General features: G+C 46.9%; 1 protein-coding gene across 2 annotated transcripts in view; it reads right to left on the bottom strand.

Moving 5' to 3' along the window:
* Positions 1-10,340: 10,340 nt before the first annotated feature.
* Positions 10,341-27,637, bottom strand: part of LOC142587740 (galectin-6-like) — a 102,679-nt gene continuing 85,382 nt past the window's right edge. For both annotated transcript variants that reach the window (XM_075698947.1, XM_075698948.1), the window contains 7 exons: positions 23,169-23,257; positions 20,004-20,325; positions 18,642-18,719; positions 17,071-17,142; positions 14,462-14,550; positions 12,895-13,081; positions 10,341-12,632 (listed from right to left, as the gene is read on the bottom strand). In XM_075698947.1, coding sequence (XP_075555062.1) covers positions 12,492-12,632; positions 12,895-13,081; positions 14,462-14,550; positions 17,071-17,142; positions 18,642-18,719; positions 20,004-20,325; positions 23,169-23,257 — 978 coding nt within the window. In that variant the 3' untranslated portion in view covers positions 10,341-12,491. The remainder of the gene's footprint in view (positions 12,633-12,894; positions 13,082-14,461; positions 14,551-17,070; positions 17,143-18,641; positions 18,720-20,003; positions 20,326-23,168; positions 23,258-27,637) is intronic.

Genomic DNA, 27,637 nt, shown 5'->3' with positions numbered 1-27,637 from the left:
AAAGGACAAGAAAGGGACAAGCGAATACACATTCGGAATGAAAGCCTATCTTAGCGGATTGCGCTGCGCATACAGCCATTCGCATAATGAAATGCATCTCATTTGACCGTACACAATTTCACTACCTGGCGTAACTTCACAACTTCTTGGCGAAGCTTCTATAAGAATTTCAAAATGCGAAGTGTTCTTTGCATCTTAGCCGATTTGCAACTGTGGTATGTGTGGCCTCGTGAGATGAGTTTTGAATACGAAAAGACATTTCTCCTGCGCTATCATTTGAACTAGGGTTCGAAAGGGCGCAGCAGCTGTTTGTGAACTAATTGGAAGACGTAGCCGTTAGTCGACAAGCGCCTTGTTTTCCAAGCGAAAGCATTACTAACCGCGTGGCGCCGAGTTTCGCCGTCGCCAGCAATTTGACCTTCATTTGGCTGCACTGCAGCGCCGTAGCATTGGCAACGCATCACGTGACTCGCCGCGCCGAACTCCAAAGCTGCCGCCGGCTTGGCGCATGCGCTCTCCGCAGCTGGGTCGCCGCTTGACCACGTGACTCGCCGCGCGCCTTGCTAAGAGGCGTGCCGCGCTCGCCTTGTCAGTGCAAGCCTGGCCATGGATGGGAGTGAGACCGGGCTGTCTTTGAACGTTGCGCGGGGGCGGGAGGCTTTCGGCCGTCGTAGGCAAGCGGCTTCTGACCACCCCGCTGATATCGCCCGGCGAACTCCTTCATTAGAGAGGGTCCGGATTGCAACAGGCGTCGCACCGTCGAGACAAATGTAGCGACCGCGCTGGCACCCTGTCCATTTGTGCTTCAACGCTGCACATGTTCGTGGCATCCCTTTGCACGTCTAGCACAACAGGCGTCCCACCGTCAAACGATGCGTGTTTACCCGAGTCTAACCACAGTGATGTCTAGCCACCGACCTAGGCACAGCCGTCATACCTGGCTTAACGATGAATGTTTACCTAAGTATAATAATTACAGCTAAATCAAAGGTTAACCAAGTGAAACAAAGACTTATCCAGGCTAAACCAAGCTTTTGCTTTGCATATCCAGGGTTAGCTCAGCTAAACCGCAGCAACATTTTTTAATTATAATTATTGTAGGCCACCAGACGTTCCTATACTTTCCGCTGGCCGACTAGCCTTCTGACATAATTTTCGCGTGCGTCACGCCGAACAAGCCACGTCACCGAGCAAGCCTCGTACCATCGTCGTCAACGTCCTCGTCGTGCCGTCGTCTTGTCGTAATCACGCACACGCCCGTGACACACACGGAATCCACCTTTTGCACGACCGCATCGGGCATGTGCCGTATACCCTATAAAGACGAATGCCGCAAATGCTTCGGTTGTCAGCGTTTCACGAGGCGAACGGGTAGCCAGCAAGCAATACAACTGACATGGATGCGATATAAAATTTTCTTTAGGCCAATGACGACTGCGTGCATTGGTTGCAGTTAGTGTTTCGGGCTGCTTAAAGCGGCGCGGTTGCTAATCTTGGCAATGCGAGGTACAGTCGCACGACGACAGGTCGCTGAAGAGTGGTCTGTTTCTTATGGCCACGAGCCAAACTGAATGCTGTGTGAAACGCAGATTTCTTCGTCGTCACTTCAGAACCGCCAATGACAGATGCATGTCAGTAGCTGCGGGCGTGGCCTCCGCTGAACTGCATAAACATGGGCTCAAATTTCGCGTGGGCGAATGCCAAGGTTCGCGCAATTCCAGCTTTCAATACGTTTCAGCTTATTAACGCGAAAGCACCACATGCCCCATTGAGCGAAAACCCGCCGTAGTCGGCGTGACCGAAAGATGGTACCAAAAATGGCCGACGGTGTAGACAGTCAGAGGGCGTAAACTTTTATTTTCACATCAACAAGATTTGAGTCCGGCGTCCTTTTAGTGGTCTGGGCACCCGCCGCGGACGCGGTTCCCAGACCTTGTCTTGAAGCGGCTTCCTCGGCTTGCTGGACGGTCCAGAGTTGTACTGTCAGCTTCGAGCTGAGCAGTGCGCTCTTCCAGCGCGAGCGGGGGCTGGCGGTGGAAGAGACGGAGGAGTCGGCATTGCCCGACTTGTTTGTGACTCCCATAACATGTGATTTAGTGTGCCGTGAAAAACACGTAAAAAAAAAACGCTCGGATTGATGTCAAATTTCTCAGGGAGCTTCCTGTAAGCAAAATAAATTAATGTCTTTGAAAAGAAAATTTGGCACATTTCGGTCTGAGCGGGAATCGAGTCCGGGCCTCCGGGGTGCGAGACGCTCGAGCACGCTTCCCGGACGCCACGGCGGCTCCACGTTTATGACTAGCCTTGCGCGTGCGTCATTGCACACGTCACGTCGCAGCCATTTGGCTGACGTTCGTCATTGGGCAAGCGCCGGCTCCGCCAATGGGGAGGAAGGGGCGCCGCGTCGCGAGTGTATAAAATGAGCGCATTCGTGACGTTCTGCGGTCCAGAAACGATGTGATGCTTTCGCATTCCCACACGTAAGCAGTCTTTAGTGTCTCTGCGGAACTTTAAGAGCACGACTACTAAATATAAGTGCAGGCGGTGCGACATTTGCGTTACGGTTGCGCTGTTCTCCCTCAGCGGCTGGAGAGGACGAAGATAAAACATTTACTAACAGAAATTAAAAGAGGCCAGTAGCGGAACCTTCAACTTATCCTTAACTATCGGGTTGCGCCAGTGAGAGGACCTCTCAATTAGTCCGGCCCAATCGCACGTAGTCGGGTCGAATGGCGGTCGGAACGCTAGTTTTACCGGTGTCCTCGGTACGGAAGCCCATCACAGTCTGACGAACTGTGGTCGTCGATAGTACCGACGTGGCTGTCGGCATCCGTGTCGTATTCCTGTATTGCGATGCAAAACTATCGAAATCAACGCGGCTAATAGGCGTACAAACGCCTTTCAGCTATACCTACATGAAGCCCGCCTGCCTGCTGCCGCGGTGGCCGGAGCCAACTATTTCGTTTTAAGAGGAAACTTCAGCTTGAGTCATCATCATCATCAGCCTAGTTACGCTCACTGCAGGGCAAAGGCCTCTCCCATACTTCTCCAACTACCCCGGTCATGTACTAATTGTGGCCATGTTGTCCCTGCAAACGTCTTAATGTCATCCGCCCACCTAACTTTCTGCCGCCCCCTGCTACGCATCCCTTCCCTTGGAATCCAGTCCGTAACCCTTAGTGACCATCGGTTATCTTCCCTCCTCATTACATGTCCGGCCCATGCCCATTTCTTTTTCTTGATTTCAACTAAGATGTCGTTTACCCGCGTTTGTTGCCTCACCCAATCTGCTCTTTTCTTATCCCTTAATGTCACACCCATCATTCTTCTTTCCATAGCTCGTTGCGTCATCCTCAATTTCAGCAGAACCCTTTTCGTAAGTCTCCAGGTTTCTGCCCCATATGTGAGTACTGGTAACACACAGCTGTTATACACTTTCCTTTTGAGGGATAGTGGCATCCTGCTGTTCATGATTTGAGAATGCCTGCCAAACGCACCCCAGCCCATTCTTATTCTTCTGGTTATTTCAGCCTCATGATCCGGATCCGTGGTCACTACCTGCCCTAGGTAGATGTAGTCCCTTACCCCTTCCAGTGCTTCGCTACCTATCGTAAACTGCTGTTCTCTTCCGAGCCTGTTAAACATTACTTTAGTTTTCTGCAGATTAATTTTCAGACCCACCCTTCTGCTTTGCCTCTCCAGGTCAGTGAGCATGCATTGCAATTGGTCTCCTGAGTTACTAAGCAAGGCAATATCATCAGCGAATCGCAAGTTGCTAAGGTATTCTCCATCAACTTTTATCCCCAATTCTTCCCACTCCAGGCCTCTGAATACCTCCTGTAAACATGCTGTGAATAGCATTGGAGATATCGTATCTCCCTGTCTGACGCCTTTCTTTATAGGGATTTTGTTGCTTTCTTTGTGGAGGACTACGGTGGCTGTGGAGCCGCAATAGATATCTTCCAGTATCTTTACATATGGCTCATCTACACCCTGATTCCGTAATGCCTCCATGACTGCTGAGATTTCGACTCAGCTTGAGTGCTCCTATCTAAATACAGGTAAAAGGAGAACTCGTTTTTCCCGGCAACCACTGCACCAAATTTGACGAGGTTTGTTGCATTTAAAAGAAAAACTGAAAATCTAGTGTCTGTTGGTTTCGAATTTTTGAGTTAGATTGTCAATTTTTTATTAAAAATTGGCAAAAATCAAAAATTTTCAAAAAACGAAACTATCAAGTTTACAACTCTGTAACTTAACCACTAAAAATGATAATACAATTCTGTGAATTGCATCTAATAGTACATCTAAAGAGGACAAAATTGATATGTTACACATGAATATAAAAAAATTTAGTAATAGGGAAATACAACTTTTGCAAAACCGTTGTAACCAACGTAACAAATTCACGTAAGATGTAAAATCACATATTGAATTTGTCCGTTTTGAATGATCTAATGGATGCCGTTTACAGAACCGCGATATCAGTTCTTGATGCAGAGCTATGAATTTGTAAACTTCGTGCTTCTATATTTTTCAAACGGTCAAATATTTGAAAATCGTTTCAAGAAAATTCAAGCCCTAAATCGAAATTCCGCTTCCAACAGTCACTAGAATTTAACTTTCTCTTTCAAATGCAACAAATTTCATCAAAATTGGTCCAGGGGTTATCTCATAAAAACGTTTTCGCGTTTTACATGTATTTGAATAGGCCGCGTCGGAGTTGGGCCGAGCTAAAGCTTCCTCTTAACAGTGTAGCTGTTTAAGCTTTTAGTTCCGCCGTGCACCGTTACTATAAAACTCAGCCCAGCTGTGCGCCGCCTTGCGTTGCCTAGAAACCACCTGTGAGAGCACCGAGCCACGTAACATCCTCGCACCTCACCAAAATTTCTAGGTGGCTTTGACCTCACGCGCGTAAGGCGGAGTCATGACGTCACAGGCAAGTAAAAGCTCAGAACAGCCGGCGCGGCGACATACCTCTCGCTTCCTCTACTAAGTGCGTACGTGCTGCTCCCATGTGAAGACCGAAGGCAGTCCGGACGCCTGCAGATGAAGCGGCTTACCAGGAAGGAGTGCCGTACTGCCAAGCGAGAAGCGACGCGTCGCCGCGGAGCTGATTCGGAACACCGTGCCGAAGCTACGGCTGAGAAGAGGCGACGCCGAGTCGAGGATCCCGAGTTTCAGTCCAGGGAACGCGAGAGTTGGCGCCTGAACGCTCGACGTCGCCGAGAAAGCGATCCCGGCCAGCGACTGCTCGAAAATTTCCAGCATCAATCCCGCCGACACAACCACTTAGCAAAACCTAGAAACGACTTAGCCAAGCCTACCATAACCTCGCGAAACCTAGAAACGACTTAGCCAAGCGCATACCAACAACTTAGCCAAAACCTAGCTTAACCTCGCAAAACCTACAAACAGCTTAGGTAAGCTGCGTAAAAGCTAGGTCATCACAAGCTCCGCAGTTGACACTGTTGCACTAGTGCAAGCTGAGCACGTGGTAGTGTAACAAAAAAGGGGGAAGGTTCTCGAAAAGTGCAACGGTTCCACGACTTACATTTCGAAATGCGGTTGTTTGCTTGAAGTCAGAGGTACAATCAGGACTCGATAGTAACCAAAGGTCAGTGGGACGCCTCGCAGTGGGACGCTTCGCAGTGGGCGCTCATGGGAAGACTACAAATGGAGCTGTTTTTAAGCGAAGGAAGCTCAGAGTTAAATTGATCTTGACGAACGACTGACTCATATGAAAGAAAGTAGATGGGTTGCGAGAGCGTTAAGGTATTTTACAGGAAAAACATTGACTCAGAGTGGAGGAAAGTAACTCGGAAGCTTATCAGTAAGTGTGCGAGCGCATCGTAAGCAACATGGCAACAAATAACGTCAAACACAAAATCAGCGAGGCCGAGACAATCTCATGGGTGGCGGCGATGGAAAAAAAGGCTGCTTTGTGTACTACTTAAGAGGAAAGAAACAACTTATAATAACTCAAAGGGTAGCTCCTTACTTTTCGAAGTGAAATCTGGATGCCTTAGAACACGTAGTTATAAAGCGAGGTACACCAAGAAAGAAGAAGCATGTGCTTGCTGTGGTAAAGGTAGGGAAATGATGGGACATGTTTTATTAGAATGTGAAGATATCTACACCGCTGTCGGTTGAGGCTTCTCTGGCCTCCTTGAAGCCCTTTGGTGCAGGGATAGCAGGGGGAAAGTAAAGATGTCCCCAACAGATATTAGTAAGAGATGATTGGAGGCTTGGCGGCGGAAAAGTTCGGAGACCACAAACAACGAAGACGTACAATAGCAAGGTTCCGTGTAATGGTTTAAAGGGGGCGCCCATAGCATCCATTCATCCATTGAAATCGTCCCACTTCGGGAACTATATTTATGAGTTGTGCCATCGATCCCTTTTAAACAATAATTGTAGAAATTCACAAACATGTTCAGTAAATGGAAGCATCAAGCCAACATATCTGCAACTAAGTGATATAAAATGATATCTTCAGTCTGTAAACTAAACTTACTCAGAGATCTGAAGCGAACAAATTTCATATACTACACATCGTTCTAAACCATACCATTAATTTGTGAGCTGGACTTTTGCAATACCATCGTAAACACTGCAACAATTTCGTGTAGATACTTTCAACTTATTAAACACATCTGTCAGTTTGATTTTCTCTTCGAGATGCAGTTTACAGAAGTGTTTTGGTGCACAGTTATGACTTTGTAAACTTCGTGCTTTACTTTTTATTTCATTTAGTTTAAGCTTACCAATTTCCGGCTATTTTTGTAGAAACTTCGAAACTTTAAAGCAAGATGGCGCTTCATTCTGTTCACAGAAGTGCTTTTAGAGCGCAGCTCATAGGCGCCCGTTCCTGCGGCGAGCGTTGGCATCGTCGGCGGCGGCGTAATCGAGTGAACAAGCGCAGCGAAAGATGCCAAAGTGAAAAGCAGTGAGAGTGAAGAGATGCGAGGAGGAAAGCGGAGAGGAGATTGCAACGGAACCATGAGGCGGAAAGCAGAGGAGAGTATGGGAAAAGCGTGAGAAGAAAAGCGTAGTGCGACGACGATGGCTGCGAGATGGCGCCAGAGTAGCGCGTGTTGTTTAGGAGGTCTGTCTGCGTCGGCTGCTGTGAATCACGCCCACGCGTCACCCGTGCGCTTGCTCTCGCGATCCCTAGATTAGCGAGGCAGTCGTGCCACAATTCACTCCGCTTGCAACGTGCCGCACGAGACAGATTTTCGGCGCCAGCCAAGTATATCGCGAAATGAAAACACGTATACAGCTGCACTCAAATTTCTTATCAGAGGGTATCGTGATCGTCTGTGAATTTTTTTCTCTTAAACGCTACTATAGTTGCATTCAAATCTGTTGAGAGGTTGTCTAAATGCAAGCACTTCTGCGCTTCCCACGCACCTGAACAGGAAAATTGCAGTTGGCCACAACATGAAACTCGCCCTTAAGTACACACCAAGGAATTCGCCGACTGCGAGAAGTATGCATTGCCATAAATAAAAAGAGAAAAAAGCATCGCGCTGAAAAAGTAACGGTTATCCAAGATCCAAGAATGACAGATCCGTTGATTTATGTGGACTTGGAGAGGAGAGCATAATTTATTGGGGAAAGCATGGAAGTCAGCCTGAGGTAACGTTCCTCCAGCCTGCTACTCTGCTCAGAGGGAAGGAGTGAAAAGCAGAGGCACGAGGAGAGATGATGAGGAAAGACAGTAGGATGCGATTATGTGCACGTTAGGGGCGGCCCGTTCAGCGCCTGGAATCTATGCCTTTGCTAACCTACTGAAAGAGCCTTCATAACTCCCTTCGTTGATATTGTCGCGTTGTAGTGACGGTGAAGAACACAATAGCACCCGCCGTGGTTGCTCAGTGGCTATGGTGTTGGGCTGCTGAGCACGAGGTCGCGGGATCGAATCCCGGCCACGGCGGCCGCATTTCGATGGGGGCGAAATGCGAAAACACCCGTGTACTTAGATTTAGGTGCACGTTAAAGAACCCCAGGTGGTCCAAATTTCCGGAGTCCTCCACTACGGCGTGCCTCATAATCAGAAAGCGGTTTTGGCACGTAAAACCCCATAACTTAACACAATAGCGAAAACTGTAAAACCTGATCTGCGGGTCAAGCGCGTCGGCTTTCTATACGTCACTCGTTGGAGGTTCCAGCGTAATCGATGGTGTCCGCGTGCCTTCCAGAAAGTACTACACGATTCGCGTGGCGCATACAGTCAGAGAACGCAAGGTTCGGTGATAGAATCGATAACATTCGCGAAACTTCGGATACGTACAGGCGAGTCCTGCGCCGAGCGATAACCTTTAACTTATTTTAGCCGGTGAAAAGCGGTCACCGGAGAAAGATAAGCAAGTACATATGTCAATATTATGTCCGGCCAATGGTCCAGTGACACTTTTTCACTCAGCAGTCTGTCGGTAATTAGCTTGTATAATATGGTCAGTGCCTGCCGTTCACAGTTATATTTGTATGATTAATGTCCCGAGGCAATAAAGGGCCCTGAATGGGCGTCGTGTTTGGAGGACCCCCGGATTTATTTTTGCCGCCGGGGTTCCTTTAAGGTGTGCGTTGCTGTCAACTGTTAAACACATGAGCGTAGAATACGTGCGAATATTTCCCTCTAGCAAGAGTATGATTCCCTGGCTTTGCAGCAGATGACTTATGGATGAAGGCGCTGACATCTTCATACTTTTGTAGTTCATTGACTTCTGCCGGCGCTAGCAGCTCGAGTGCTGAAAAGGTGAAAGACTCACATTAGAGCGTTCTATTTAATCGTGGACTGCCACATTACGCGAGAGTTTTTATTTTCACACAGCTGCCGCCAGAAAGGAGTCGAACTCCCGACCTCGTGCACAGCGGCATGAACCCATAGTCAGTTACCCACCACAGCAGTTGCAATGTAAAAAAAAAGTACATAGTAGAGTTTCTGTATTGTATTGTATTCAGTTTTTTCGGCTGTACGATAATGTTATCATTCACATCCCATCGAGATCCAAATAATAATCTGCCAGCACTGTAAAAACTGCCGAGGTTACGTCAAAACTTCAACATATAGTGACGCCAAATGCGAATGCACTATCTCGCATGGTACGGGAAATGGTCATGTTCTGCCTCATGAGAAACCAGTAAGTTCGGTTTGTCTTCGCATATATTTCTTGTTGCTTTGTAAGTCGCTTTCCCGTCTGCTTCTAAAAGAATGATCTCCAATCCACGCTATGAAGGTGGTAGGACAGCGAAGCTGTAAACGACACCTAGAACGATTACCCATTGCGACGTAGCTTGAAATAAGTCACATTGCAGCATTCACGTGCACTTTACCTAGTTATTAGCCTAAGACGTTTCAACAGCCTGCGTCATGGGTTGCGCCGCTACTTCGTGCACCTACAAAGAGTGGACCAGAAACAAGAGAAATGTACTTAACCACACTTTCGCCGTGCCTCGTGTGCAAGCAGCTCTTCAGGAGTCCTCGCTACACGTGGCCTTCCCACAGCTCTGTCCAAACGCAAATCGATTGCTAGGTGGGTTCTTCTTTTACATACATGTGTGGCTACGTCGCTCTTTGCTTCGTATGCATCAACTGCCGCTTCCCGACAACTGCCCTTTATGCGACTGTTATCTTTACCGGTAAACGCTTGCAGCGAACGCCTTGCGCGAAGGCAAGCTTTCTGGTTCTTTTTCTTTCTTGCCCCCACGCGTCCGGTGCCGCCACAGCCGTCGATACGCGAAGTCGAGGGCCGCCTGGTGGTGCTGCATGGAAACCAGTGACGCGTGCCTTCCACTGATTGGTTGATTTTTTTGCCTACGAACACGAGAGATGCATTAGGTGGTAGAGGTACCCGGCTTCGCTGTAAAAAGGCATGCATAGATCTTTACGCAAGGTCTTTTGTATTTCATTGACTTCTGCCGACGCTAGCAGCTCGAGCGCTGAACAGGTGAAGCTCTTATCGAAACCTTATATGAAACCTTACTCTTGTCGTAAGCGAAGCATTGGTGATGTTCAGAAATGCGCACGAATGAGAGACTGTAAGTGGTTACCCCACATTGAAGTTCACGCAACGGCACACCCCGTGACGTCACTAATTTCGACAGCGTCTGCCCGAGACTAGTTCACTGCTCGCCGAAAGGAAGCATGTCATTGTGTTTTGAAACGAACCAGGGGCTCAGACTGCCAAGCAATCGGGACCTTTTCTGCGCGAGAACGAGCACAATATGTAAGAATGCGTTATCTGTGACGTAACATCTACGTACTGGATGGTCTATAGTTATGCCGCACGCACGAAGGAGAAGCCGTGAAGCCTCGAAAGGACAGACACAGTGCATACACTCAACAACGTTCTTTATTTTCCGGCACATATGCCTAATGGAAGATCGACCCACAGAAAACATACCTTTCACCGTGGTAAAGGAACTGAGATTGAATGATGCCATGGCATCTATACGTATAGACAATCGGGAACTACCAACATACCCATAACGCCAGTGCGGTTGACCTGAGTACCGGTGTTTAAATTTAGGCGCGAAATGAAAAAAAAATGTTTCTAAGAAAGAACGAAGTATGGCCTTCAATTTCTTGGTCAGTAATTAACACTTTGCAGTTAAATAAAGGCAGTTAAAACGTTACATCATACTTCACTCCTGACGTATTGTTTGACTAAAAGTAAAATGCTTGTTACCTACTTTATATGTTAGTGTTTGCCTTAACTGTGGTAAAAAGTTCCTGTAAGAGATTGTTCCTCGCCTGTGAAAACTGACACCTATAACAACAATAATTTTCGTTTTTTGTTATTCCTGTGCCCACCCCTATACGTATCGTATGCAAGGTAGCAGTACATGTGAATAAATAATTCTTAACGAAAAACCTACTTTATATTTCTACTGAGGGGCCCTTTTAGGCATACCCAGCTCTGAATAAAAAAAAACACCGAAGGAGAAAATGAAGAAGCTTTTTTTGAAACGAGCAAACAATATTTTTATTGCACTTTTTTACATATACATAAACCGAATCGGCTTTATGTTAATCTCAACGCACGAGGCACTTGCGCGTTGCTTCCGCGTACAATAACGCGTAGAGAAACGCGATCACTATTAATGATATTCCGATCTGAAGGCTGCACCAGAAACGTTCCCTCCTTGTGAATAGAAAATAATGGTTGACATGAAGTAGGCTGCGGTTATACTATATCGTGCTGTAAGTACGCAAGTGGACGCTACGAAAATGTCGCATTAGCAAAACATCTACATAACGTGTTTTTCACCAAAACTAGTCTCACGCTATACAACTAGCGAGCTACGTCACTACAACAACCCTTACCGCGAGCAGCGTGCAAATTATGCAAATAAGCCGCAAAACGCAATAAAACCGCTGCTTGCTTATGGGACGCATAAATTTTGCTACGTCTGCACATATATAATGAGGTTCAAAAACGCCTACACTGTTTAACATATCTTTCGTGCGTGACATTTGTGCGATGTGGCTGTGTAACTTTGTATCCCTACTCATTTACGTAGACGCACCAAAATACCGCATATAGCTTGCCGCGACAATGTCGAGCATTATTAACAGTGCAAACAAACAGCCGTACGGCATGCTCTTATGCATTACAGAGTTATGGCATCCAGGACAGTGCAGTAGATTATGCATTTTTTTTGCATTTTGTTTTCCTTGGAAATGAGAGCGTAACAATGTTCAAGCTAAAGCTAGCAGCTCGTACCTCTTAAGTTATTGGCTGGATTGCGCGAATATTCGTTCCCAACACAACGTTGCCGTAGTTTCAGCAGTTCCCGTGAAAAATGATTAAATTGCGAACGTCCGTGATCGCGATGCAAAACCGCCGCAGTTCATTTGGCGACAATTTAAACCCCTAATTTCAGACCTATTATTAGCTGCCAAGTGGTATTCGTACACGAATTTCCTTCGGTTTGCCATTACTGTTAAAAATGTGTCCGAGAACTCAGCGCCGCACGTACAGGCGTCGGCAAAATTTTGCAGGCCAACTAAGCTCGATCCTGGGACATGTAGTAGGACTCACGTAGCGACCCCTATATGCCTGAATGCTTAAATGCGCTGCCTAGTAATGAAAGCTATACTGTCCTTGCTACCCCATGCCATTCGAAAGCTATGTTTAACGAAGGCCCTTTGCTGCACGCTCCGTTATGACATTTATGCTCATGTTCTCGGCGACGTGTTTGTTTTCAACGAGAACTGCTCAAACTTTCGTAAGGCCCTGTGAACTTTTGTCAAGCGACATCGTTATCTAACCCTGTAAGTACTTTCAACGCCAGCCAGTTGAAGCCAGGCAGTTCGCTAGCGCCCGTTAAGACGTGGCTCATTTGCTTCCTGCGACAACGTTCCACGACACCCAAAAAGGGCTTCAAGAACGCTGTGCCTGTGTACTACTACATCGACCAACGTGCTGTCGTCACGAATATTCGCGCACGTTCGCTGCGCGTAGGCCGTGCGCAGTCTGTGTTCAGGCGAAGACGACGCGGTCGACGATGAGCGAGCCGTCGACGCAGACGTAGTCGATGCGCGAGCAGTCGAGACGGTGCGGGAAGTCGGCCAGGTAGCAGCCGTTGACCAGCACCCGGAACTTGTCCTCCTTGCAGTGGACCTGCGAACACGAGAAGCGGGGGAGAGGTGGCATCAGACGACGAGCACATTGGGGGAGGAGGGTGTACTATAAAACACAGTAAAACTAATTACGATCAACTCGTATAAAGAAAGTCGAACACACTTGTAGCCAAGTCGCAGAACTACACCGAAGTCTGGGCTCAGTAGAAAACACGGAACGAAGTTTCAGGGAGGCACACGAAGTCGGGCGAAGGACGGAACAAACAAAAAAAAGAAAAGTCGGGTCCGCGCGAAACACGCACCTGGATCTCGAAGGGCGACCCCTCGGAGAAGGGGAACTTGTCGCCGGCGACCTGCACCTCCTGCTGCCACTGGTCCCGGTCTCGGGAGTTGAGAACCACGCTCCGCGGTGACGTGTCGAAGCGGGGGTTCAGGTGCAGCCCCATGTCCGCGGTGTCGCCCACGTCGGTCTGCAGGTTCACGTGGAACCTGCGGGTTCACGGTAGAGTTCGAGGCACGCTCGCACGCGTGGTAATGGGGCGCGTGGGCTGTGCGTTGTTTCATCCGTCTCGTTATTGTTTGTTCCGACAAGCGAAATCTCTTTTCTTTTTTGTGCCGAGGAGATTGGTGAACACGACAGGAGTGCCTGACAATGTGGCCGCCCCCTCTTTCTCATCTTATTCGGTTACAACGAATCTTTCAAAGACGATAAGAGCAGCCTGATGACCTCAGAGAAACTCAGCCACGAATTGAACAATGGGGTGCCGTGTGAAGAAGCATCGGTGTTGAGGGAGGTAGTACAGTGGAGGGAGATTAATTAATTACACATTCGGTCGGTCGAAAATCGAGCACTCGTAAAAACACTCGCCTCGTTCATTCAGAACGTCGGGCTCCGGCTGAGAGTGCTCGGAGGGGGAGGGGGGCACTCTCACTTTCCATCTGGGAGCGCGACCGAGGTCCTAAAGAGACTCGATCACGTGGGAGCATGCTAACACGTTAGGTCGGGGCAGGATTTCTTTGACTTCGATATAAAGAGAAGGCGCCGCATCCCTCTAAACCGAGTTGGAACGCTGTAGGAACCAGTCGCAGGTACCATAACTGTGAGCTCCCATGGTTAGTTCACGCGCCGTTAAAGCACGATTCTGGAGGGTTAGTCGAAGGGGAAAATATTTTCATCCCCACTTATAGAGCAGTAGCCCGAAGCTACGAATAAGACCGGAAAGAAAGGTTCGCAGTTGCAGAAAAGTTCATTCCGGTCCCGATATCGAAACCGGGACCAACGTCTTTCTGTGGGTGGTCGCTCCACCAACTGAGCTAAGCGGGAGGCTAGCAGATCGCACAGCGATCCCTTAACCACGGGCAAATCGACAATACTGAGTACGACAAATCAGTTCTGTAAACACCCGCAAATGTGGAGCAAGCTGCAGCTTTGTGCTACAGTCGGGTGGATGACAAATACCACCTTTCGTGAACCTTCCTCTAGCTTCTGAAGAGGCACGTAACCAAGGGAAGGATTAAGGGGGCCCTCAAACCCACTCCCCCTACCCCCGAAATTATAGCCGCGCCGATGTGCTGCTCAGCACAATCTATATGTATTTCCGTGTACGTATTATATAGGTACATGTCAGTATATGTAATACACGTTTAACTATCGTATGCCAACGACGTACTAGCACGTGCGAAAATGTGCGAATAGAAAATTTTCTAGACGGCCGCCGTGGTCGCCTACGGCCACTGCTTTGCTTTCTGTCAACGTATGAGTTTTCTTTTTGTGCATGTATGTGCGTGCGTGCGTGCGTGCATGTGAAGAAAAAAATAACAGATGTTGCATGCATCTAAATCAACGGCGAGCGTGTTGAGTGCGCATACCTGTAAGGTTTCGGTTCCACCACGCCGGAGATGATGACCACGCGACCCGGAGCCATCACTTCGGGCAGTCGCTGGCACACTGGCTTCGCCTGCGAACAGGATAGATAATTTGGATAATCAATCTTTCCTTCCCTCCTCTCTCTCTCCCTGTCATCTTTGTTTTCCGCTTCCCCATTTCCAGGTGTAGGGTAGCCAACCAGACATTCTGGTTAACCTCCCTGCCTTCTGCTTTTCTCTTTCCTTCCTACTGATAAATATCTCCGATAATCACTTGAAGCGTAGACGTATCGACTTAAAGCAAACGGTAGATTGCACAAACCTACACGAATAAAGTGCTCAATCGAGAAGAAAAAAAAAGCTTTCTGCGCATGACAGCATCACGTGATTTGATCAATCTACGATATATCGTGCACATGGCTGGATACATTTGGAGAATTTCTTGGTCAGAAACAGAGATCCAGATAAGACTTCCCCGCCGAGTTATCTTGAATTCGCTCCTAAAGACAGCGAGACAAAAAAGACAAGGGCAGTCAGAAGTATTCATCTTAACCGGAGTGCTTCACTTGCCACACGTTTAACAATGCAACCATAGCGGTCTTTTAAAAAAAAAATAGTTTAATGTAGACCTCAAAGAAGAAAAAGTTGTCGCGAGCTGAAACTGCAAAGCAAAACCGTGTTCTTCTTTCTTTACTTTGTTTTTTCAAGAAGTAGAAAAACGCACGACGTTGCCGCACACTCTAGTGATGCTACCGCTAGGCGGATTTTAAAAATCCACTAGAATGCGACGACTATCTGGCGTAACCTGGTATAAATCAGTTATGAAAAGCCAACCACGTGAAATAAAGTGAAAAACAGCGACCGAACGCACTCAAGTAAATGCAAGTGTCAAATAAATGACAATGGCGTCGCGAATACTAGGAGGGCGTCCCTGGGTTGTGTAAATTTTTAATGTGGCTATCGCTTATGTAAAAAAAAAATAAAGTCGTGGTGTTTTCTTTCCACTGTAAGGGCACAGCTAAAACCACCTTTGAAACCTACCAAAATCCACTAAATGCTTTTTCAGCTCTCAAAAAAATTCACTGAAAAATTTTTAAGCAGAGCATTATCGAAATCTCTTACGATATCCGCAGTCCGCTGGAGATATCGCGACTGATTTCGTCGATGGAAAATGTACCGAAGTCTACTGGCGTACTGACAAAAGAAATTTGGCATAATAATTTTATTTGACTTACTAATACTGTTGGCACCACTGACGTTGTTACAGTGATGGAAAACAAAACTGGAGAACCAATGGCATAGACAAATGCTTTTGTTGTTTCTGTTTTTCTTTAGGTGAGGCGATGGGTGAGAGCCCGGTGTGTTACCCCGTAGCTACACAACTGTGTAAGACATAACGCACTCCTTGCACAAAGAGGTGGTCTGATAAATCATGTTTGCTGGAGAAGAAAAAAGTCACAGAGCAATAACGTCAGTATGCAGGAAGGAATTAAGGCTACCATTACGCTGTGCAATGTCCGGGAACGCCACGACACAGATCATTCGAAAATGCGTCGACACATGGAGACGTAAGAACATAATTGGGTAACCTCCGTCATTCACTGACTGCCCACCGAATAAAAGGCGTATCATAAATAATCATTCGCTTGAATATACAAGTCTGCCTATTTCACAATATTGACGACCTCGTCATTGCTTATATATATATATATATATATATATATATATATATATATATATATATATATATATATATATATATATATATATATATATATATATATATATATATATATATATATATATATATATATATATATATATATATATTAGTCTGATCACAGCATCTTCATATGTCTCGAATAGATCGGCCATGTAGAAAAGGCTGCGGTTATGCCCTACCTAACCAAACCATGCAGTGAAACTTTTACTGCAAAAAAAAAATCGCTTGAATGAAATCATTATTCCGGGTCGGAAGTTACCGTCACCAACATTCAGTCGTTTTATTTCACTCAGGATAACATTCTATATCGAGAAAATTATGACTGTATACAGCATTGTTACAAATTTGCTCTAGCTAATATTTCAAACTACGATATTGATCCGAATGTAACCACTCCCCTCCATACTGGCATTCAGCCCGGAGGGTACCAACAAAAAAAAGTATTGAAAAAAAAATTAAATTATGGGGTTTTACGTGCCAAAACCACTTTCTGATTATGAGGCAGGCCGTAGCGGAGGACTCCGGAAATTTTGACCACCTGGGGTTCTTTAACGTGCACCTAAATCGAAGTACATGGGTGTTTTCACATTTCGCGCCCATCAAAATGCGGCCGTCGTGGCCGGGATTCGATCCCGCGACCTCGTGCTAAGCAGCCCAACACCATAGCCACTGAGCAACCACGGCGGGTAAACAAAAAATAAAAGCATTGAGAGCAGCAGTATAAGAAGCAACGAACAACAGGAATTCACATTTGTAACCTGCAGTGGTGAAATTAGCTTTTATGGCAAAAATTCTTCTCATATTCAATTATTATTTTAGTAAACATATTAATTAAGCATCACGAAAAGAAAGTAACTATGATTCATCCTGTCAGTGATGGTTAGCTTACCGGTGTGTCCAGCTGCATTTTCGGCTCGTAGTAAACCTGGGCCTCTGACATCAGCTCCGGCACCACGTCACCCTGGAAGAATAAATAAATAAATAAATAAATAAATAAATAAATAAATAAATAAATAAATAAATAAACGTTGTAGCGGGTTGGTGCCAAGGATAATAAAACCTCCGACTCCAGTAGCAATTTCATTTGTTTACAGCTTAATTGTAGAAAAATTTCGGGGCCACGTTGAAAGCTTAGTGGGAGTTAGTGCAGTTATAGAGAGTAGTCTCAGCTCAAAATGCAAACTTTGGCATAGGGGTTGGGCACGTCAGAAAATGCTCGCGATAATAGTCATTTTCCGATACCAAAAAAAAGAAAGAGAAAACGCTTCCATTAGCGCTCGCCGGAAATGACGCAGGACCCAGAACATTTGAGAAGCAGCGCGTCTTCCTAGCACGGCCTCCGAGATCCGTGGGCACCCTCGACGCGTTGACGATCTCAGACGCCGGCGACTCGCTGGGATTTGCGTCCCGTCCGCTAAACCACTTGCCGTCTGTTTGTGTGCTACACAGAGGCCGCTAATAAGCACATTTGACCATTATGAGCCCCACAGCTTCGCTAACATTGCATCAATAGTATGATATGCTTGCGGCTTAATTATGAGCGCTTTAGCCCGAGCGAAATTTCGCTGCATTTGGCCTCTTACTGAATTACTACTAAGAGCGGTTGCGAAACCCTGACTTCTCGTTAGGTTTAGCAGCTCTCACGTAATCTTAAGATGAACATATTAAATTGTAATCAATTTATTCTCCATGAACAGTAAGTAGAGGTAAGGCGTAGCCACGACATGCTTCTAAGATGAGTAGCTTGAAGGGGTGGCTGCCGCTATACACTGGCGCGGACATGTTTTACGCACTTATAATTGCTTTCACAGACTTTCAGAAAGAATGAACTCACAATTAGCGTAAGAATTTACAGAATACGAATGAACGCAGTTCTGCGTATCCGCCTTAGCATATCGAAAACGCCACTCTGATATTTTTGCGTTAAGTTTACGGCGCTTCATTCAGAATTTTTGAGGTATCAAATCGGCGTATCAAAAATGATACATTGGCCCTTGCAGGCATAATTTTACAACTATTCGTTTGCATTTCTTGTTTCAAGTGTTATACGCCTATTCGAGCCCAGCGCAGCTCAAGGAGGAAAATTTTACTATCGGCTGCCAGATGATTCCTAAAAAAATCTATGGGCACTTTGCTGAGCTGAATTGCGATAGGCGAAGGCCTGTCTAAAGCTGCCTCTCTTGTCTGAACTGTTCAGCGAACGGAGCATGGGATGCAAGCTCAGTGTCACCCGCTGTGATTGATCACCGCTTTCCTGCGTCCACCACGGACTGTGCACGGACACTCATGAGTCACTAAAGGCTTGCGCGTTAAAAACGCTGTTCATGCTTACAGAGGAAATGTTAACAAAAGCCGTATGGTATATTTCGTAAGCAAGGCAATGCTTGTGCCACTGCGGAAAGAAGCAGGCGCCGGGTCGAGGCATCCTTATCTGAGGAAGACAGCGTTCAGTTTGCTCACCACTTCCAGGACTTGCTTGGGCGGTTCCGGGGGCATGTACAACGACCAGTTGTCCGCCATTTCTCGCAGTTTCTCGACCTGCGTCGAAGGAGAACACATCGAGCGTTTAGGCAATGCTTATCGCGAGCAATATATTACCTTTATTTCACCTCGAGCCTGCAACTCTCAAAGGCAAGCAAGCGAGAGAATGCAGGTCGCCGATAAGAAGGATAAACACGTATCTGTGCCATCTTAGCTCCTCTCAAACCATCTGACCGTACACTCATGCTCCATGAGGATGCGTGCACTGGCGATTCTTCCTGGGCCAGCTTGGCTTTTGGCTTGTCCTTGACGCAAGCTCTCTAGATAATGTTTCGTGGTTGCGCCGTTCTTTCGTCCAGCACTGTCCTCCTCATCCTCGCGCCCTCCCCTCTTCGCCAATGACTGATTGACTAACTATGGTCACGTGGCATGGAAAAAGGTTCTAACGCTTTTTCATAGTGATCATGGTGTGCGCCAACACACACGCGAGTAAGGTTTACTGCACGGAATACGACAACAAAATGAGCATCAATAATAATTGTAGCCCGACACCCAGTGGAAGCCATCTGTATATGGAGGCGTGTGGTGAAATTGCGAACCTTTGGCAGTGATATATATATATATATATATATATATATATATATATATATATATATATATATATATATATATATATATATATATATATATATATTGCTAAGGAAATAGTTCTGTGTGATTCACACAAACTAAATCGGCACAGTATTTCTCACATTGCTCTTTTAAAACAGTCCTTCTATACGACCTTCTGGTAGTTTTGTTTATTCCTTCTAAATAAAATGCGCAAGGTATTGCACTCACAACTGATTTCTTAACAGAAAGAATAACCGGGCTGTATATCTGATTTTTCGACCGCTTTGTTAACCTCAACTTTTTTTTATTGTATTAATAGAACTTGGAAAACCTATTCAATCAATACATCTTGACACTTTCGAGGTAATCATCAGCACAATCATGAAAACCCGAGCGTATGTGGTGTAAAAGAGCGGCGATTTATTCATTTTTTTTTTCACGGAAATTGGTTGGCCGTTGTTGGCGACTTGCGAAGCGTGGATGCGAAACTCTTGAGCGCCCGTGTAGATCAGCAAATTTTCCACCGCCCAAAATTACGTAAGCACTAGAGGGGGAATCACTCGGCACGATCACTGCCGAGTATCAGGTGAACCTTATTAGCGCGGAAAAGTTAATAATGAACACCCACCGACCTGTTCAGTTCAGCCTATGTACTTCTAACCCATGCATGCACTGTACCCCTCCCAAACAAAACAAACAAACAAAAACAAAAAGAGAACCCTCGCTCACGTCGTCCAATTCGATGCGCACGTCGTCGACGACCAGGTCGCCCTCGGCGAAGAGGTACTTGATCTTCTTGAGCGGCATGCGGTATCCGAAGTCGCACACGTGGTTGCCGTCGACGGAGACGCGGAACGCCTCCTCGAGCGCGTCGACGCGGAGCTCGAAGGCGCGTCCCGGAGCGAGCGGGAACTCGCCCTCTCGCTCCTCCTCGCCCCACTTGTCGCCGCGCCGGCAGTTGCGCACCAGGGCGCCCTCGCCGAACCGGGGGTTAAGGTGCAGCGCCAGGTCGTCCTCGGTGGTCGGGCCCGCGGCCAGGTTCAGTACAAATCTGAGCGGAAAAAGGAGGGGTGGACACAACGGTCAGACCTCGAATAAGAGACAGAGTCGACGGGACGGCAGAATTGTTTCGTTAAACCGAGAAGTTCGTTGAACCGAAAACACTTGAAGTATCTGTCAGAATATCGTTTCCTTTACTTGCGAGCAAAAAAAAAAAAAAAAAGAGGGGAAGGAGTTGGGTTGCTGTGTCTAACGTGCGAAGCATCGTCAGCAATGGCAAGGTTTAGCGTTACTCGCGAACTGCTCAGACAATCTTCGAAGTAATGGTTCTAAGTACACGCGGGTGAGACAGGTCGGCGAGGCGCAGCACGCGAGGTATAACTGCAGCTGCTGCGGCATAAGGTCCAGCGCCCTGCTGCAGCTACCGCGAACCTCACGATGCTGCCATATAAACCACGATGCTGCCTTAAGGCGCTGCCTTGATTGAGAGCGCCGCCTAGTGGCGGTGAAGGCGTCACACTTCGGCGGCTCACGAGGTGAGAGGGACGCGGAACAGGCGGCGTCATTCAGCGCCCAGTGGTGAAATCTGAGACAACGTTAGCTGAACGTATACTGGTACTTTCTGCTGAGACCAATGCCATACACACAACAGCTCGGCGGGAACGCTTGCGTGCTTATAGATACGCGCATGCGCACAACGTTCGTGCCAGCTGCGGAAGGCAACAGCGCTCGCCTGGATTCTCCACCGAGTCCGACGGAGCGCAGCTTGAGGCGCGCTGCGATCGCATCCACTTCGTCGTTTTTTTTTTTGTTTTTTTTTTTGCAGCCAAACGCACTCCGCGAGACCCTTTAAACGCTCCGCGAGCGAGCCGCGCATGCGCTGTCGATGGCGAGACAGCACGACAACGCCGACGGCGCGAACGCACCTTAAGCATCCGTATAGTCGCTGTCGACATAATTGTGTAAGCCTCGTTTTACGAGCAACGATTGTGTCACAGACCAAGGTCGGGAAAACATTACAGAGTCGTAAGGACGGCACGCTCGACAGGTACGTAACGAGGCGACCCCAGCAAAGCAGAATACTTATTTCACCTAAACGTCTACGACGTTGCGTTTCCAAATGCGCCCCCTCGGTTCTCGCATTTCGGCCAGAAGTTCTCGCTCAATGGGCCACTTGATTCTTTCGCATCAAAAATTATGCGCATCGAAAGGACATGCTGGAATCTGCGTGAAGCGAAAAAAATTTTTTCACCTTGCGCAACGCGTGCTGTAGCCTGCATGGCAAGACAGAAAGATTGCCTACCACGCGACCCACGCGACTGTGGGTTGCAATGTAAGCGGGATCGGCCCGCTTTTGTTCACGCCATCTTCGGGATCGATCAAGTTGACTATAATTTAATCTCTCCGGAACCGGGCTCACTTTACCCGGCGAGAAACCGGCAGCAGACGTGCTAAACCACGGACAAGAATGCATAGACAGCCTCGCTTTGCTAAAGTTATTACGAGCCCGAAGGCGTACATTTGTTGTGTTAAGGATATTTAAGTACTACTTGTCCTTTCATCGCGTTATTCCGTACAGAACAGAGGGGATCACCGACACATCTCTCGGGGTAGTACACATGGCAAGAAATACGCTTGATTCACTACATGCCCGCGAAAGCAACAGACGCCACCACCAAAGCGCAGGAGGATTTGGAATGAAAGGTTCGCATAAAAAAAAAACAAAGGCAATGTACTTGAAGCCTGTCGTGTCAGTCGTTGCCTTGTCTATAACACAAGGCTTTCTATAACAACACGTGCCTAAGATAACGTCCACTTCAGCCTTGAACTTCGAAACAGACGCGAGCGTCCGCTTACGCTCTTCATATCCCCGGTCTTCGAGTGGCGCCTGTCACGTGACTACGCCGTCGCATCATTTCAACGCAGAAAGAGCCGAATTAAGAACGCGCGTCATTGTGGAGAGCTTCTTCGACCTTTCAACGATGACATTATATATATATATATATATATATATATATATATATATATATATATATATAAACGAGAAGTAAGGGGGTTAACCGAGGGGCCCGAATATATATATATATATATATATATATATATATACACGCCCTCTCTGCTAGTTGCATGTTTGCCCATGCACTACGCCATCTTACGTCAAAGCCAGCGTGGAAAGGTCAAAAGCCTTTTCAAAGTACAGCGGGAGTTGCGACTTTCTTTGCCTCTATATTATATATTGGGTTGACATTTCAAACTTTCGCGGTCAAGGACCTTTTCCTCCATTTGGGAGAGAAGTTCACTTTTCTCAAAGCACCATAGGTCTTTGACATTAAAACGTCAACATGCAAAACATCCCGAGCAACTAATTAAAAACGTACTTTCTTTTCGTCGTCATTTTCTCAACGCGGCGAGTGAAAGTTCAGAGGGCGTGTCTAAACAGGAAGTCCTTCCTCTTGGTGTAATCTAAGTTCGCTGGGGCGTTTTATTAGCAGCGCAAACCTTGAAAACGCTGTCTTTTATACTGTTGGTTTCTAATCTTTCTATATTGCTTCGCAGTCTGCGAACTTTAATCACGCAAAACCGCCGCTGAGAGTTGGGACAAGCTGGCACATTGCGTCACGCTATACATGGACCAGCCATGGCACGTCTTCTTCGCCTTGTCATCAAACTAAAAAAAAAAAAAGACAAAAACATCGAGGCGTTACGACTGCGTACGTATACATTACGGCGAATTTGTCGAGACGCAAGATAATGACGAAATTTCACTCATCGAAACCGAGAAAGAAAGAAAGCGCCTTCCCCGAGTCCGACCATACCAGACTATTGCCTCTCTCCGTGGGCATTTCTCGAAATATCCGGCTTAAAAAAAAAAAAATTAAGGAACGAAATACTCACTTCTCGGCCCACGGCGATACCTGCCCTCTAAGTGTGAAAACGTCTCCAACCTTAGCCGGTTCTGGTAGAGGGCAGCGTAGGCACTTTGGCTGGTATTGAGAAAGAAAAAGAAAAACACACGCACAGTAAGACCCAAAGGCTCTTGCCGCGGGGTCACGCATGTGAAGACAAGTCAACACATTGTGATGAGCACTTCTGAAGTGATAAACCAGAGTTTTCTTGGCGTCGTACTTCCGCAATCGTGAAATTTACAAGCACACTGCCTTGTTCCTCGCGAACGTGAGTGTCTTTCGCTCAAGTCAGCATGTATCGGCTTTCAGCCGCAGTCTCACGTTTAAGGGTGTAGCGCGGAGCTTGTTGTCTCAAAACAGGGGTATTGGCTACACTGGAGGCGATGAAAAGTACACACGTCAGTGGCATAGCTTTTACAAAAAAAAATCATCTGCTTTCAACATCGCAAATGAGCGACAGTGTTGCTTGTTACAGCTGCGGCAGCGAGAAAACTGTCGAAGATGTGTTTCTTTTTTCTTTTTTTTATTGTCCTCGAGCACATAGGCTGCCGCCGATCTCGACAACCGGCCGTTTTCGGAGGAGGCAACCCTCGAGTGCCAGCTTACACGGTCGTCAAACCGGAAGTGGTTCATGGAGCTACTGAACTTTCTACGCTCGGGTAGCCTGTTTCAGAAACTTCTATACTTCCGGGCCTTTTCCAGGCCCTCCCTCCTCCCCCCCCCATTTCCTTTTTGTTCCTGCTGTAGATTTATTTTTCAGCTATTATTTCTCGCCTTTCCTCCCCCTCCTTACCCTTCTCCCAGGATAGGCTAGCAAACCAGAAGCTTCTCTTCCGGTTAACCGTCTTGCCTTTCCCGTGTCATTTCTCTATCTCCCTCTACGCACACAGCAAGGACAAGTGAAAGAAACTACCAAAAAGGAAACATTGGGCAACATTTGGACAGCAGAAACTTACATCGCAACTAAATTCCCAGCTAAATTTATATCGCAGAAGATAGTTCCTTTTGCACATCTTTTTTTATATGTCCTTTTAATGGATGCAAAATGCGAGCCTGAGCGTCTTTTGATGATGTAAGCATGAAATGGACATTGAACAACAGTGTTACGTTTGGGGCCTAAAGAGGAGGGCCACTTACAGATTGTTGTGTTATTTAACCCATGTCCTTTCGTATTGATGAGGTTGACTGCGCGTGGAAGAATTCAAAGATGGCTGTCTGTAAACCGCGCATCACTGTGTACGGTGAAAGGAAAAGGGCGACTTTGCTGGAGGCGGTAATAGGATTCAATGTAATTCCTGGATAATTATGCGTGATAGCGTAGGGAAAGCAGGTGTAAAGAAAGTAGCTTGCCTGCCATTTACATAAATTTCAGTCGTATACTTCGCGTAGAACAAAATGGCTTTTTTTATCACACATTATTGCGAAAGGATGCATATTTTGGCATTAATTATTACTTCTCCCATCTTGTTCGCGCTAGCGTAAATAAAAGCTTAGTGAGGCAAGCAGACGTGTTCATTGGTTTGGATCATTATGATAATGTAATATTAACGACTAATTTGTATGCTCACGGGTCAGCTGATTTTAAGGAGCCTTGCAGCTATGTCTGGTACGCCGGGTCAATGACCTCAGTACGACCTTCCTTATTCTACAGTGCGCTGAAACGTAAACGTTTCTGATACTCATAGCTCGTTTACTTTTGTATTGTTTTGCATGATGCCTGTAAGTATCAGCATATTCTTGAGGCAGGTACTTGCTTGGCCTTCAGAGAAGTACGTTTAGAGTTAGGCACGGAATTGTTAATAGGACACCGAACACCATTTAAAAGAAAGTAATATTGAACAACAAATGCAAAACAATACAATAACAATAAAAACTCCGCTGGTTTGTATACTACCCCGTTCGCCTCGAATAGAATAGGTATCGAGAAGAAATAATTGTACGGCTAGTTGGTCTTGCGTCGCCATTGAGAAAAAATTGTGCCACAAAAAGACGTCGCCAAAGACAAAGCGCTTGTCTTTGTCTCCCCTTTCTGCGGGCGTTTCCTTTTTTGTTGCGCAAATTTTTCTCATTAGATAAGGTATATACATTGATGGTCTCTAATTGAAACGTATTCAATAAGTAAACTTTTCCAGTCTTTACACGTCAAAACCACGCTCTGATGATGAAGCACGCCGTAGTTGGGAGGGGCTGCGAAGTAATTTTGGGCACCTGAGGTTTTTTTTCTTTTTTTGTAACATGCACCCAACGCACGGTAGACGAGCGTGCATATCGCCCCCACTGGAGTGCGGCCGCCCGGTTGGGATCGAACCAGCGACCTCATGCACGCACCAGCACCGCACCATAACCACTGAAGTACCGCGGCAGATAAAGTGATAATTTAGAAGCGTGTTAAAAAAAAAAAAGACTAAGAAGAAACCATACCAAGCGCCCGTTTTGCCGCACAAATGCCTTCGTACACTCGTTCCCTGAGTTACTCAATTTCTTTAATGCTACAACTCTGAATTTGTATATACGCATCTCTTCCTTATACCATCATGATCATTCATCGGCCCTTCCCCTCCCCGTCCCTTTTCCCCAGTGTAGAGTAGCAGGCCAGGGCAAGTTACAGCTCAGGCCGACCTCTCTGCCTTTCTGTAACTTTCTCTCTCTCTCTCTTTCTTCCGACACCAACAGCAGCAATGCTAATGCAATTACTCCCCCCCCCCATCCCCCTATTTCTCTATTCTTCGTTTTTCGTGCGTGATCTAGCAGCGTGCCGCCCACCCGTGTTCACCTGTCAGTAGCGCTCGACTGCGGTGCACCAGGGGCACGGGGCGCGATTGCGAATGTCCTGCAGAATGCGGCAGCTCGGTTCGGGCTTCGGAGAGCCGGGGTCTCTCAGCAGCGGCATCTTGAGCAAGTCGCGGGCCTCAACCATGTTTCGGTAGACGTCCTCGCCCCTAAGGCACAACACAGCGAGGAGGGAGGGAGGGAGGGAGGGGGAGAGGGCACCACCGTGTCGTTACGGGGAAACATCGATTGCTCCGTCTCGCCGCTACAAGCTACAGAAGTCGAAAAGATTTCACCACGCCTATATAGCTGTGCCTGCGTGCAGCATGCGTAGGCACTCTCGCGTGCAGTCATTTCGTAAATGGCAGCCAGCAGGAAGTAGCCGGATCAATGATGGCGTCTAGATGCAGGGATCAAGTGAGGGGCGACGTGGCAAGGACGCCGCTCAGCAGCAAGACGAACGAGCGAACGCTGGGTTCAGTAGGAGCTGAAGTAGACTCTTAGAAGAAGGAGAAGGAAAAAAGTTTGTAAAAAAGGTAGGAGTGGGTGCAGTTACTAACCGCCCATTACTGCACCTCTTTTACTAGCTGTTTGCTGCGTTCTATAATTCAGACTCTGGAAACGCAGCCTTTACCGCCGAGCAGTTACTGGGTTTCGCAGAGCAGTTAGTAAAATGTACTGCCCCGGCTCGCCCGTGGTCCATTATGCTGTGTAGTGGCCGTCTTAATGCGATGTTTAGATCAACTACGGCTTCTGTCGTTATGTTGGATGAATATGTATGTGCTGTGTTGTGGCATAAATATGCGTGCAGACTGCACGTTACACAAGCATAGGTTCTCAATTTGATTTACCCAAATACACAGCTGCCCACAGGTGTGACCTGTGCTCCTAAAGGTCACGGCTATATCTACTCATAAGGTCGTTATCTCTCCCTTCTCTCTCTTCCCCTTCTCCATTGCGTAGGGTAGCCAACCAGACTTTTGACAGGTTAACATCCATGCCTTCCTTATATTATCAGAAACATGTGGCGTATATCATCCCAATCAGTGCCTTGCACGATGCTTTGTTTCCCCTTTGCTGGTTGTTCATCTCTCTAGAGTGCAGCTTACTATGCGGAACCTGATGTTTCCGTCATACACGACCCTTACGTGCCATTATTTGACGTTGTTATATAAATATCGCTTAACTGTGTAGCAATGCAATCCTTGATTTCTTCTTTTTTTGCATACGCGTTTACAACATACTTTTAGAACACAAGTGACCTGGTTGTTTCTTGGCGATGGAAGAGCCGCTTGCGAACAAAACAAGCCCCACTACGTTAGTTCGGTAGCAAACGCCAGTACACCGGTGCATTACTATCGATAGCGCACAAACTCGCGTATGCCTTCGCTAGATAAATACGCCACCTACGTTGAGTAGTAAATGCAACTACCGGCGCCATTACTAACTTCCCTTTCTAGACTCTTTGTTAACTTTGTGACAGGCAATCACAAGTTTTAGTTGAGAACTGACGCGACCTTCTTTCTATAAGAACATCAGGGACGCGGTGTCTACTAGAGCAGTTGGTATAAACGGGATTCACCCGTCGTAAATACTTAAATACTGATGATCCTATCAGGCGACATTTGTGCACATTGCGTAGCACAGTTACGTTAGGACAATCTATTGCTTTGGAAAGAGTGACACGTA

This window comes from Dermacentor variabilis, chromosome 7 (genome assembly GCF_050947875.1).
Source record: "Dermacentor variabilis isolate Ectoservices chromosome 7, ASM5094787v1, whole genome shotgun sequence".
In the NCBI taxonomy this organism is placed as follows: domain Eukaryota; kingdom Metazoa; phylum Arthropoda; class Arachnida; order Ixodida; family Ixodidae; genus Dermacentor; species Dermacentor variabilis.
The sequence above is the reverse complement of the archived record's forward strand: the minus strand, read 5'-3'. Positions and strand labels throughout refer to the sequence as shown.